The 13,038-nt window shown below is 36.5% G+C and overlaps 1 protein-coding gene across 2 annotated transcripts in view; it reads left to right on the top strand.

Annotated features, from left to right (window-relative positions):
* STXBP5L (syntaxin binding protein 5L) overlaps positions 1–13,038 on the top strand; it is a gene marked incomplete at both ends in the record, with an annotated part of 197,798 nt that overhangs the window by 71,695 nt on the left and 113,065 nt on the right. For both annotated transcript variants that reach the window (XM_082043568.1, XM_082043567.1), the window contains 2 exons: positions 4,418–4,499; positions 6,588–6,688. In XM_082043568.1, the coding sequence (XP_081899694.1) occupies positions 4,418–4,499; positions 6,588–6,688 (183 nt within the window). The remainder of the gene's footprint in view (positions 1–4,417; positions 4,500–6,587; positions 6,689–13,038) is intronic.

Raw genomic sequence — 13,038 nt, 5'->3', positions numbered from 1 at the left:
ATAAAAACCCATAGTTTCTGCTTATTATAACCCATTACTTCAGTGTTTATTTCTGTACATAGAATGATTCTAGTCATGGAAAAAGTTAGTTAAGTAGTCAAAAAAATAGAGTTTTTTATTTACATCGCTTGGTGTCATTTTCTTCTATGGAAGAGTTTTGGTTTTGAGAAAGGTGCCATATGTAATTTAACAGTTTTTACTTGACAGGCGCTATCTGTTGGCTGCTTGGCATGACTTGACAGGAGGTCTTTCATGATAGCATGTCTTCAGTTCCTCTGCCTTGCAAGGAGAAGTGAACAGACTGCAGTCTTTGTTATTGCAAAAAGATTTGATCTGAAAACACTTGCATCTGACACTACTAAAGAATCACCCATCTTAATGAAGAAAAACATGTCTTACACATGTCTTACCTCTGGATGTTCAGGTCCTAAGAACTTAAATCCCTGGTGCAGGTAACAGCGGTCTCAACTCCAGGAGTCAATTCTAAAGTATCTGCATTTTTGGTTCTCAGCAAACACACAAGACTTTCAAGTCTTTGGATTCCATTAGTAATAACCTCTGAGAAGAATGATAGACATCAGATCTGTATGTATCATAGATTGAAAATGAGTCATGGAATAAGAAAGTTGTGGGATGCTTTGGAAAGTTTGGTCATAGATCATGCTTATGAGAAACTTTGCCCATTGAAACCTCTCCTATGTAATTATTCATTTGCAGCTTTGGTTTCCAGTAAAACATATCCACATATGCATGTGCTGTAACATCAGGCATTCAAGATGCAGTGAGTATGGATAAGGCATGATAATACCACACAAATACTAATCGTTCTTTATACAAGTGACCAAAAGGATTTAGAGAGAAAATCTGCATCAGGTTGTAATATTGGGAAATGGAAATTTTGTTTGACTTGTAACGGAATCGCCCAAGACATGACAGTGTAAATTATTTGTTAATATTGTATTATACTGTCATGAAAGATTGCATCTTGGAAGATGAATTTAAGTACTTAAAATTAGACATCTTAACAACTGGTTTGTGGTTTTTTATTTTTTCCAAAATAATGCTACGCTTTGGAGTAATAGAATGTTGAAATACTCTATGAAAACAAGACAATACAGAGCAAAATATCCTGTTTCACACATATAGATCATAAAACCAGGATTAAATGTTGTTTTTAGAAAGAATATTTCTCTGTCAGTGTGTTACTAATGTCACACTTCTGCTGCTTGATGTACATAATTTTGATTCTACTTGTTTCACTCTGGATCTCAACAGACATCCAGACTTAGTTTTCATCTTTTTCCCTTTTATGAATTAATTAGGATAATCTGGCATGTCTGTGAAGTCCCCTGGGAGATCCAGCATTCTGATAAGAGAGAGAAGATAGTGACTGGCTTTTATCCTTGATACCCATGATGTTTACTTTGAGGGATTCAGATCTATCTGTATTAGTCCTCCCTTTTAATATCTTCAGAGATATTCCACTCTCCTTGATAGCAGAGTCATTACTTAATGAAAAAGGGAAAAAAAGTCAAATAATAAATTCAGTCTAAACCCCGTACTATAGCTGCTTCTGCTGTATGTCCTGGTAGAGTACACTGGTAAGAAAAGATGTGATGAGATCAGGTTGTATTCCTCCATGCCTGGCAGCAAAGCACAGAATTTGCAAAAGATGGGCTGAAGTGCCAAGAAGATGTGCCAGGTTATCATTACTCTTCAGCTCCTTCTGCTGGGAGGAACTCACCACAGTTCCCAGAATATTTGAAAACCACCATCAGTCAGTGATAATGCAGCTATTTAAGCATCGGTCCCTACTTCAGGGCAGTTGGCCAGCCTGAAGCAGGCAGCACAATTTCTCTCTTATTTTAGTAATTTGTGAAGTATTTCGGGGTAAACACTTAGGCAAATGAATGTGAATTATTGGAGAGTGTTTTGTTTGTTTGGGATATGCCAAATTAAATCATCTACTTTGTTAGGATGTTTCCTAGAAAATTGACTTAGCATTATACTGATGTTGAAGAGTGACAGCCACTTAGTCAGGGCAATTACTAGTGTAATTTTCATTAAGGACAATCATTAGCTAGTGCCATGTATTTATACTGGATATAAAGATCAAGTTAAAGGGAAAACACCTATCTGTTAAAAATTCCACTGAGTCTGAAATCCGCAGTGGGTGCCTTGGTTGGTTTTGGCACTTGTCTTGCGTCCTCTCACAACAAGTAGCTGGGAACAATATAGAGTGCTCCAGAGCAGTCATTCAAAATGGACCAAAGGACCATCAACCCTTAAAATGTGTCCTAGACTACCATATATCTTTATTGTCCATTTTAATTAGGTTGTTTAAACGATGCACAGTTTTTTATTATTCTGTTGGTTATGATTGTATTCAGGACTACAGTTTGGGAACAAATAGCAAAGTTAGGTTTTTTTCCTTGACCTTGCTGTCCTATAATGTGTTTTACACACAGCTTTCCATCTGTAAATGCCAGTACACTGACATCACTGTCAAAGGAGATGAATTCTTTTGTAAAACCCTATCTCCAGCTTACAAATAGGGAAATGAAGGCACAGGGAAGAAAACATACATTCATTTTTTTTTAATTAAGGTTATCCAGTAGTCCAGTTGGCAATGTCAGGAGTAGAGCTCAGGTCTCTGAAGGTCAGTGGTTTCCATGAAACTACTTAACAATTGGAAAAGTAATAACTTATTATTTTACAGTATTAACCCTCAAATTTGCTAATCTATGGACTTTACTTTCCTGAGGCCAATTTTAGAATTGTTTACTGCAAGTCTCTTCACCTGTGAAAGGGGAAGTAAAGATTCTGACATTTCCCTGTAGTACAGGTGGGCACTGGACATTTTTGTTCGGGATTTTAGAATACGCTAATATGATCACACATTCAAAGTAGATAGGGCTTTATGTTGTAAAATCTCATTTCTGGTCATAATCTTGATGTTTTGAATACGTATGGAGGTGTTTCACCTGTCTCATGCAACATGCTTGACAATATATTTCATATTCATCTCTTCTGTTGTTTTACTTTTTGTCATCTCTGACTCGGATGGGAAAGGCCATCATCTATGCTAGGTAGGTGGCAATGCAGCATACCGAGAAAAAGACACAGAACACACAGTGTCACAGAGACACGCTGAAACTCAGTTTAGACAGGTGATAAGCTCCAGATTTTACTCCAACCAGGACTGTTTAACAGAATACCAACTAGAGACCGGGTTGTCTGAATTATTCAGCACTCTAACAACACTATAAAACACAGACTCAGATACTGATTAGGAGATTTATTACTACACAGCTGATTAAAACTCAAGGGAACCCACCACTATGTGCAAAATACACATCTTCCCGCTCATATGAAGTGAGGACTCTCAAAGGTATGCAGAGGATCACCTACCCCTTTAGCCATGTGTCTCAGTCCTCAAGGAACAGCCCTTAGATGGCCTGTCTAAGGAGGAGAGTCTTCAACTGCACACCTGCTGCTCCAAGGAAAACCACCTCAAAGGGGGTCTCCAGTGGACTCCATTTATATACTAGTTGAATCTGAGTTGTGATCACTCATGATAGTTGTCCACAAAGGTCTCTCAACCAAGGCATTTAATTGGGCCCTGTCTGTTGACAAAGGGGCATGTGCATGACCATAGTGGTCCATCAGCCTAGAAGTTTCTGCTGTTTTCAGGGCTGGGGGAGAGGGGAGGTGGGATGCATCTGCTACACATAGAAAGCTACATTCATGATACATCTGGACAACAAGATATTGCAGCAAAGCAGTGTGTCAATGTTGACTCCAGGTGAACTAGCTGAGTTGCTGAAAGCAGTGGTTGCACTCAGACTGGTGATGGCACTAGGAAATGTTGTTCATAGCTAGACTTGGGTAACGCTGTATGGCACTGCATGGTACTTGTGTTGATGAGACAGCAATCATTGCATGTGAGTTTTTATGTAAGTGTGAAATGACTCACTCTAAAAAGCATTTGCTCAGATTCATAAAAGAAAGCCTGCTACAAAACTGTGTTACTGACCTTACTCCTAAAATACTAATTTTATGATGTTTTAATAAGTACAAAAATCTGATACGTACCTGTGGTATATGAACCTATAATGTGTAAAAAGACATTTAAGATGCATCCTGCTGAATTTTTGCATTAATTCATGTACTTTATTTCACAGGGGAAAAAACAGGCAAGAACAGATCACTCACAATTGCATGTTTCAGCCTGCTGATGTTGGTACTTTAATTAGAACAGTAGAAAGTCAGCATGAATTCTTTTGTTTTAAAGAAATCAAGAAGAATGGAGGCTAATTAAAGGTTAATTAGAGTTTAATTGGTAGTTCTTTTTTTTTTTTTTCTCTTCTTCTGCTGGTAACAGGAACGTTAGAATCCTTGACTTTGATGGCAACAGATTGGGCAGGCCTGGTGTTGATTGCTACTGCCAACATGAAAGTGGTGCTGCAGTCCTGCAGCTCCAGTTCTTAATCAATGAGGTAAGGACATATTTACTGAGATTCTTCTGTATAAAATTAGTTGAATAAGTCAATTAGAGTATTGTAATTGAGTGATAAAATTTTTCACATTGACAAATTTTGCCAATGAGTAAGTATTGTATATCCAGAGGATGTTCACCATACAGCCTTTTAGAAGACTATTTCTGGGACTGTATGCAGGGAAAGACATTATCTTCATATAAATCAGTATAAAGTACTGGAAAAAAGAGAGTCGCTATATGAATGTGTGCAGGTAGATGTAAAATCCATTAAATTACTAAATATGTTGCACAGTCCTGTTTCAAATAGAAATTAATAAATGAGCTGAAACTTCTATGGAAAGATATTGATAGTTATTGGCTGAAAGCTCAATAGTTGTGGATATGCTACTACTTGAAGCAAGAAAAAGCAGCTGCAGGGGTCATCAATCAAACCAGCATGCTTAGTCTTTGTAAATTGTTTGTCAAAATCAAGTTTACACAACATGAAGAAAAAGTGATAGATTATAGCTCACTCTGTGCAGATCGCTGGAGATAGTAATAGGCAAGAAGACTTTCTGGAACATATAAATCTGTGGGTGTTGTTGTTTATTTTTCTAGAACCTCATAACTTCGCAAATTATTAGCTAGTCATAGTTGAGTTTTATTTCATTTTCTCCCATGATATAAGGAAGCACTTCTGACAGTTTTGAGTTCTCGTTCTAAGCATGGAGGTCTTAGAGGTTCTCAAGCAAAGAGTTTTAGTTTTGTGGTTTTTTTAAACATGGGAAGTATTTTTATCAGCACCCATATGGAGAAAGTACCTGAACCACAGAAACTGAGGAGCGAGAAATGAAACTTTACAAACAATCAGTCCAGTGGAATTATTTAGAGGAAGGCAGGGATGAAAACAGGGAGGCCAAGGTTTGAATCAGTGTTCTTTCTTTTCATTAGGTGACTAGCAGAACCCCTACTGCATAGAATTAATTTGATTTGTGTGGTGGAGATTTTGTCTGACATTGGTCCAGACTCTTTGGGAGATGAGAATTAAAGCATGGATTACACTATATTAGAGACATCTTGCCTTCATAAACTTTATTTGCATATGTCAACATTGAAAAGAACAGTTGCTAGGATTAGGAAGAATTCCAAGATGCAGAAAGAGAAGTTTATTGGTCAGTCATAGTTGGTATGAACTGATCTTTCAATTACATCCTCTTCCTTCCTCAAAATAAAGCATTGCCTTCTGCTTGGGCAATATCTAGTTTCTCTCTGCCATAGTAATACACAGGGATAGATCCTTTTTACTAGACCTGATTTAAGGTATAAATGTACTAAACCACTGAAGCAGCAGTAGAGAGCTTCCTCTGCAGCCCCTATTTTCATGTTACCAGTGCTTCATGGTGAGGAGAAACATAGTGGAAAGGAGGCAGAATAAGTTCACTTCAAGCTGTCCAGGCAGATAGAGGTCTGGACCTTGGAAGATGTTCATTTGGGGGTACCAGAAGGAGAAGCAGTCTTCAGAGTATTTCTGACTTGTGATAAAGACTCGTTCCTTTTGTCTACATCTCTTAGTTCTTCCTAGGTCCTCTCCTTCTGCTACCTGTCCCTACTTTCCTATCCGCATCTTCTTTTCACAGTTCTGGTTTTGAATGTCATGTTGTTGATATGACTACTAAGCAGTGCTTGGCACTGTCACTTGTGTGCATATATATGCACTAGTCCCTTTTTCCTTTAGTTTTATCCTTCATACTCACCTTTTTAAGTGAGCGTTGTCTGTCCCCCTTTTCATTAATCTCTGTGCTTATGTGGAAATACATCAGACTCCGCATGTATAACCTTGGTACAAAGCTTTAATTTGAATTTTAAATTGATGGAGTATTAATTTAACTTTGACTGATCTTATCCTAATTTAAAATATTTATATTTACCAACTCAATTCAAAATTACTATTTTTTATGGCAGAATATGTTTTTAATAGAAGAAAACAACTGTTTTTCATAAACTGTATTGTTTTCTATGGGTAGATCATTAACAGTGAGTATCACTTAAGAATAAGACAGAACCACAGAAAAGTAATATGTTGTGCTCTATTTTGTGTCTGCTTTAGGGTGCTTTGGTCAGTGCAAGTGCAGATGATGCACTTCATTTGTGGAATCTCCGACAGAAACGACCAGCTATCCTACACTCTCTGAAATTTAACAGAGAAAGGTAAGACTATATGACACACACACAAAAAAATCTCATTAATCTCATTTAAAAAACCCCAAACTTACTTTCTGTATTTCTAATTACACAGGCTTATTATTTTGCCATTCTAAAGGGGCATATAGTTTTGCCTTGAAATTTTTTCTTCCATTGTTTGAGTCTTGTTTCCACAGAAAAAAAGCTTCACGTTCTGCAGCCTTCTCAGAACTAGAAAAAAAAGTCTCCTTTTGTCAAAATGTTTTTCGTTTTACCGTCTGTTTGCATGAACTAGTGTGAACAGTAGTGTGGGTTTTTTTGTCTAAGACCAGATACAAACACTGTGATCCTTTAGGCTGATCTGTTGTTCAGTACTAGCCAGAGCACCTCAGCTGGCTGTATCAGGGAAATAATACTTTTTTCTACCTTGAAAGGGCTTTATTTTTGTAAAATACTGGAAGTTTAGCAAAAATAAATTGTTAATTTAGGTAACTATGGTAAATGTCAAATGAATCAGAGACTGATTTACTAAATTTTACTTCATCAGAACCAGATTGTAGAAATCCCTGCTGAAAATAGATTAAATGAGTGGTTGTAATTTTCATACTTCAAGAAAAGCTGAACACTTTAATCTGTATTTAGTCACCCAAGTAAACCCTGCTACAATATTATGGTGCTTGAATGTCAGACTTTTATTAATAGTAAGAAAAAGTTCCGTGTTTCTATTAAGGAATTAGGTCAGTAGTCAGAAGAACGAGGTTCAGTGCATAACTGCAGTGGTTGGCTTTTTGTGAGTCCTTGAGCTGTACAGTTATTCTGTATTTCATCTTTGAGATGGATTTTTTGAAATTTGAAAACGTAAGTATAATACATAGTATAGTTTTGACTGGAAGTTTAAGTGATACTGTAATTCTCTGAGTATACACATTCAGTGTTTCTTGAGGTGCAGCAACTTCTTTTAGATATTTATATATTTGTTTCTGCAGTGGTGAAAGATATCATTTACTTTACCAGGGGTAGGAAGTAAACAGGCTCATCAAAGTTTTAGCTGCTACAAATCTGAAAATTATTACAGAAATAGACTTCTTTGTTGTTTATTATTCGGATACATATTGTGTTTGCACTCAAATGTCACCAAGTTGCACATTTTGATGTGGGAAGTACTATGTGATAATATAGAAAATATACATCCTAATTTCAAAGACTTTATAACCTATGGGAAAAGTATATCAAGTGGTTTGAGACTGCATGAGGGAAAATGAAAAAGAAAAATTATATGTACATTTGATAGCAGTTTCTGGATAATAAGTTGTCCTTTTATGTATGTTGAAATATTTGAATCTTCGTATTCTTACCAGGTAGGTACCTTATTCACAATTTGTCCGTGATAAATCTAAATATTGTAGATGTTACTCCAGTACATCCTGGTCTTGCCTTCCCAGTGAACAACCCTCCATACAATCTAAGAAATCAAAAAGCAAAATATTTAACTCAGCTACTAGAACTAGACACTGACTCTATCTGCTGCAAAGAACACTAGGAGTAATCTAAACCACTGTAAACCATGATAGGCCTTAATTTTTTTTAATATAGTCAGAGCAGATTTCAGCAAGTATAGCTTTAAATGTACAACCGTTTACATAGTTTTCCTGTTTGAAATTACTGCAACTGGGATAGGAAAAAACAGCTAGTATTACACTGTGAAATCCAGATCCTTAGGCCTGTGTGCATTAGTTTCACATACAAACACAGTTCATCTCCTGTTATTCTGAAGCTGAGCTATTTCATTGTGTTGGCTGACATGGCAGATAGCCCTCCTGATTTTCTTCTTTTAGCCAGTGCTGACTGGCGTGTTTTGAGTGAGCACTACAACAGCTTATCCACAGACTGACACTCAGCCTGCATGAACACAATATGTGAGTTGTGTTGGGCAATTAAATCCTTCTGCATGCACAGTGCACTGATGCCATAGCAGTACCATCCGTGCCCATCCACAGCCGAGTCACCAGGTGACAAAATCTGTGTAACTGGCTTTGGGGCTCTGATCTGTAACACTTTCTTCAGTGTTAAGGGTGTTCTGGCACAAAGGAAGAGGAGCTTTTTAAGTGGGTGACCTTTAAAGCAATTATCTCAGTTAGCTGTAACTTCCTGTTAATTAGAAACCTGACTCTGAGATTTTGCAGTATTTTAACAAGACGATTGAAAGTGTTACTGCAATGTTTGGAAGCAAAGAGAAAAAACAGATATTTTTTGATCTGGTTACTTATGTGTTGGCCCATATTATTTCCTGAGAGTGGCTGCATCTTTGTCCATCCGTCTTGCTGTGTCTTTGCATGATTTTGTGTCCTGTGTTGTTAAGAGTTTCCCTCATCAAAATGACAGCAAGAGGCTATTGAATTAATACTGGTGACTGGCTGTGTAGTCTCAGCAGTAACTGTATGTGCTTACTTGTGTGTTAGGGACGTGTGAGTTACCAAGATTATCTGTCTCATTGGCTGTTCAAGGAACTGAATTCCTGTGATAGCTTGCCTGCTCATAAATGAGCCTCCTGTTAATATTGTATAGCTGCAAACTCTGTATTGTTTATGTACTTTCCAATTAGTCAGCAGTCTGTCATCAAGCATGAAAGTATTTAATAGGCTCAGTGCAGTTGCACAGCTACACTATACCACAAAACAGATTCTGATTACATGGTGTCGTGCAGCATTTAGCTGTTCAAAAGAACCACAGAATTCAAATACAAAGCAATATTTCACCATACAATCCTGTCTACCTTTCACAATGAGACAGTTTGTAGAAAGGATTTAAACTTTCTCAGGTTGATGATGGAAAAAACTGAGGAAAGCATAAGAAGCCATGCTGTTGATTTGCATTCACTTTCTCACCTTGAAGAAGTATTTACAAAACTTCATTGTGCAGATTTTTTTTTGTCATCTTATGAAGTGTGTATTGCCAAGCGTGAAGAGAGCACACACTTCAAACACGTAAGATAAATAATAAATGTGTGTGGCATGGTCTTACATCAGTGTGTGTCACTTTTGAAAGTATGATGCTCAGGGATTTCAGTAACTAATTAATGTTGTTTGCATGCAATTATTGAGCTTGGAAAGATTCCTGAAGCTCATAAAGGGCATTTCTTGTCTATAGGGCTGTGCTGTAGTACTGCAGGGCAGGGAAGTGAACTTTGCCAAATGTCATTTCAGAAAGACAAAAGACAGTATAGAAAGTTTCTCCAGTGAGACTGATCCAAATAATCTCCATGTAGTTATCACACAACTCTGCCTTCTTTGTTTTGTTGTTTTTTTGTTTTGTTTTGGTTTTTTGTTCTGTTTTGTTTAAAATAAAAAAAAATAAAAAAAAAAAAAAAAGAGAGAGAGAGAAAGAAAAACCACACAAAAAACCAAAGAAACCCCAATATTACATTATTTTTTCAGGTCTTACGTCAGGTTATGGAAAACTTCATAGTACACTTGACCTGTAGGATCAATGAGAGCCGTAAACTTGTCTTGGAAAGGTGGTATGCAACCTCATTGAAATGATGAATGTCTTGGTCATAAAAAGAAGCCTAGCACAGGCATTTTGTTGTGTGGTTTTGTGTTTGTTTTTTTTTTCACCATACATAAACTAAAGGATCAACAAAAAATAAGAATACAAAACATAGATTAGCTTGTTGATACCAAGAATCAGCCATTTTGATTTGACAGATTTATGAGATTATGCTATTCCACCAGAGTAGAATGAAAATTCACATGATCCCTAAGATTTTCTTTTTAATAGATCATAAATATGTGTGCCTTCTAGTGGATTGGACCTGAAGAGACGTCCTCAGTGTAGTTCTCTGAAGCTGCAGACTAGACAATTCATGTACCTCCTTTTATATAATGAACAAGCTGCATACGTTTTGCATGCAGAAATGCTGGTCCCTTATGATCCCAGTAAGAAAGGCACTCAGACTGTGTAAGCATTCAAAATGCTATTTATTAGAGTTAGCACTATAGAGAATGAGAGAATAGTATAGATAATCTTACATCCCTGTAATGCTGGGAACCCTGTGTTGTCCGTCAATCAAACAGGCCTCAAATCAGCAGGCTGTGCAGGCCCCATTCGTAGACATTTTGGTCACTCAAGGGGTACATGCAGCACACCGCAGCTTGAACACCACCCTGTACAGGCAACACAGGCTTGTGCCTACCCAGGGTAACTTCTGTCTCTCAGTCAGGATCATGACACTGTTAAATAACTATTCAAGCTTAAGGCCACTACTCATCCTGCTAGGGAAAAATTGCTCTGCGCTAATTTCATCCTTCTGACAGCAAGATGGCATCTGACTTCAAGACTAAATTTATTGTTCTGGCTCTTTTATTCCCATTCATTATGATATTCTGGTATCCACATTGTTGGGCATTTTAAATATTTTGTCTTTCTTCTTTGTACTTAAACAGCTCATTCATATCCATTCACAACCTGCTTTTTTCTTTTCTTCTCCACTACAAAAATCAAGATTCTGTGTTTCCCTTTATAAACTTGTGTCTTCATTCCCTTTTCTTTTCTTTGGCCTTTTTTCTCATATTAGTTCTCACTGAGCTGATGATTAGATAAGGAAACATATTCTAGATAGGGTCCCATCTGTGCTGTGGACATTGACATTACCATTTTCTCTTGTGATCTCTGCAGGAATATGTTTACTGATGCATACCATAACAAGATCTTCCTCTTACATGGCTTCTTCTTATCAGTGCTTGTGGTCTTGCTGTGATTGACTAATATATCCATTACACTTCTTCACTGATGTATATCTAGCTAGTGGGGAATGTGTTGCTTTTCAGTGCAATCCTTTAAGAGTGGAAGCAGCAAAGCAAGACAAGCAAAATTGAAATTATCTTTTTCCATCATTTCTGTATCACGAGTTCCAACCCAAAAGTGAAATTCTCATTCTTTGAAGTCCGAGGCCTTGCCCTTTGCCTTTTAAATTTAATTCCTTTTCTTGTACTCTACTCGTGCAGATTGTCCTTCCTCTGTAATACTGCATCCCTAAGAGGTGTCATTAGTATTAGTACCAAGGTCACTTATGAAATTATAAGGTCGGCTGTAAAACTAATACTTGAGAATCCTTCAAATGTTCAGTAAAATATTCCTTTTTCAGTAAAATCAAGTGGAAAATAGAAATTAAAACTGGAATTTTATAGGATTGGTTTTAATAAATATTGTATTTAGTTAGGGGAAGCTGAAGAGTCCATGTCTACCCAGCAACAAGCAAAACATCAGAGTGGTATCGACATTCTTCTCATACTACATCCAAAACACAGTTGCTAGAAAGAAAATTAACTGTATCCCAGCTGAAACCAGGACAATGTTACTCTAAAATAACATCACCTTTTATTGACTCATTGACTATTTACTAGAGAAATCTGAACTTCAGTAATTTAAGTAATTTAACCTTGAATTTAAGTATCTCTGTTCTTTTTTTAATGATGACTTTCACAGTCTTTCCCTAAAGTAGTTTGTAGTCCACCGGGATTCTGCCAATATTATTATTTTAAGTTTCATTTCAATTAAAAATGCCATAAAGTGCATTGTGCCACAGTAACTGGTTTTACACCTGTTTGCTGTTTAAGATATTTAAGATGTATTTTTACACAGCTTTGTACGTTAAAAGTTCTGTTTCCATAATGAGACTTTAAAATATACAATAATGACATTAGCACAGTATGTAGTAATTTAATTTTTGATAACTACTCAGAAAAGTCTCAAAACAGCAAGTACAGTTACCATGTCACATTGGTTACATATATATCTTAATTTTACAAGCATGTATCCAGGAATTAAGAAAACACATGGTGAGTAATTTGGCAAATGTTTTTCTATTTCGAAGTTATCAATCAATTGCAAATTAATCCATGTTTTCTTCACATTGGTGTATTAAAAACAGGTTAATAGAAAATGGCCGTTATGCTATATATGAATTATGAAAGAGGCTTACAACCAATCACTTCTACTTTCCCCTGTTGCTAAAACTGTATCAAATAGCTTCTACTTCCCCCAATCCACTTCTGAGCTGTTTGTTTGACTTATTTACTTTATTTAAAGATTTTTACAGAAAATATTTTGGAAAATACATAAGAGAGTCTTGGGATTTTATCCGAGACCGTGGAAAGCATATTAAGTGAAGGTTTCTAAACAAGAATTCTCTCAACTCTCTAACACCAAAATCACTGTTTCTAGCTGCTAGTAGGCCAGATGTGGTGACTATAAATACAATATAGTTTAAATGTTTGAAAAGGGAAATTTACTTATAACAGTTAATGAAATAACTTTATAAATGTGCTATATGTATATGTTTGAATGCACATATAAACTTGTGTGCCTGTGTGTATGTG

Source organism: Streptopelia decaocto (assembly GCF_964273445.1).
Source record: "Streptopelia decaocto genome assembly, chromosome: 1".
Classification (NCBI taxonomy): domain Eukaryota; kingdom Metazoa; phylum Chordata; class Aves; order Columbiformes; family Columbidae; genus Streptopelia; species Streptopelia decaocto.
Note: the sequence above shows the minus strand (reverse complement) of the source record. Positions and strands in the feature narration are given on the sequence as shown.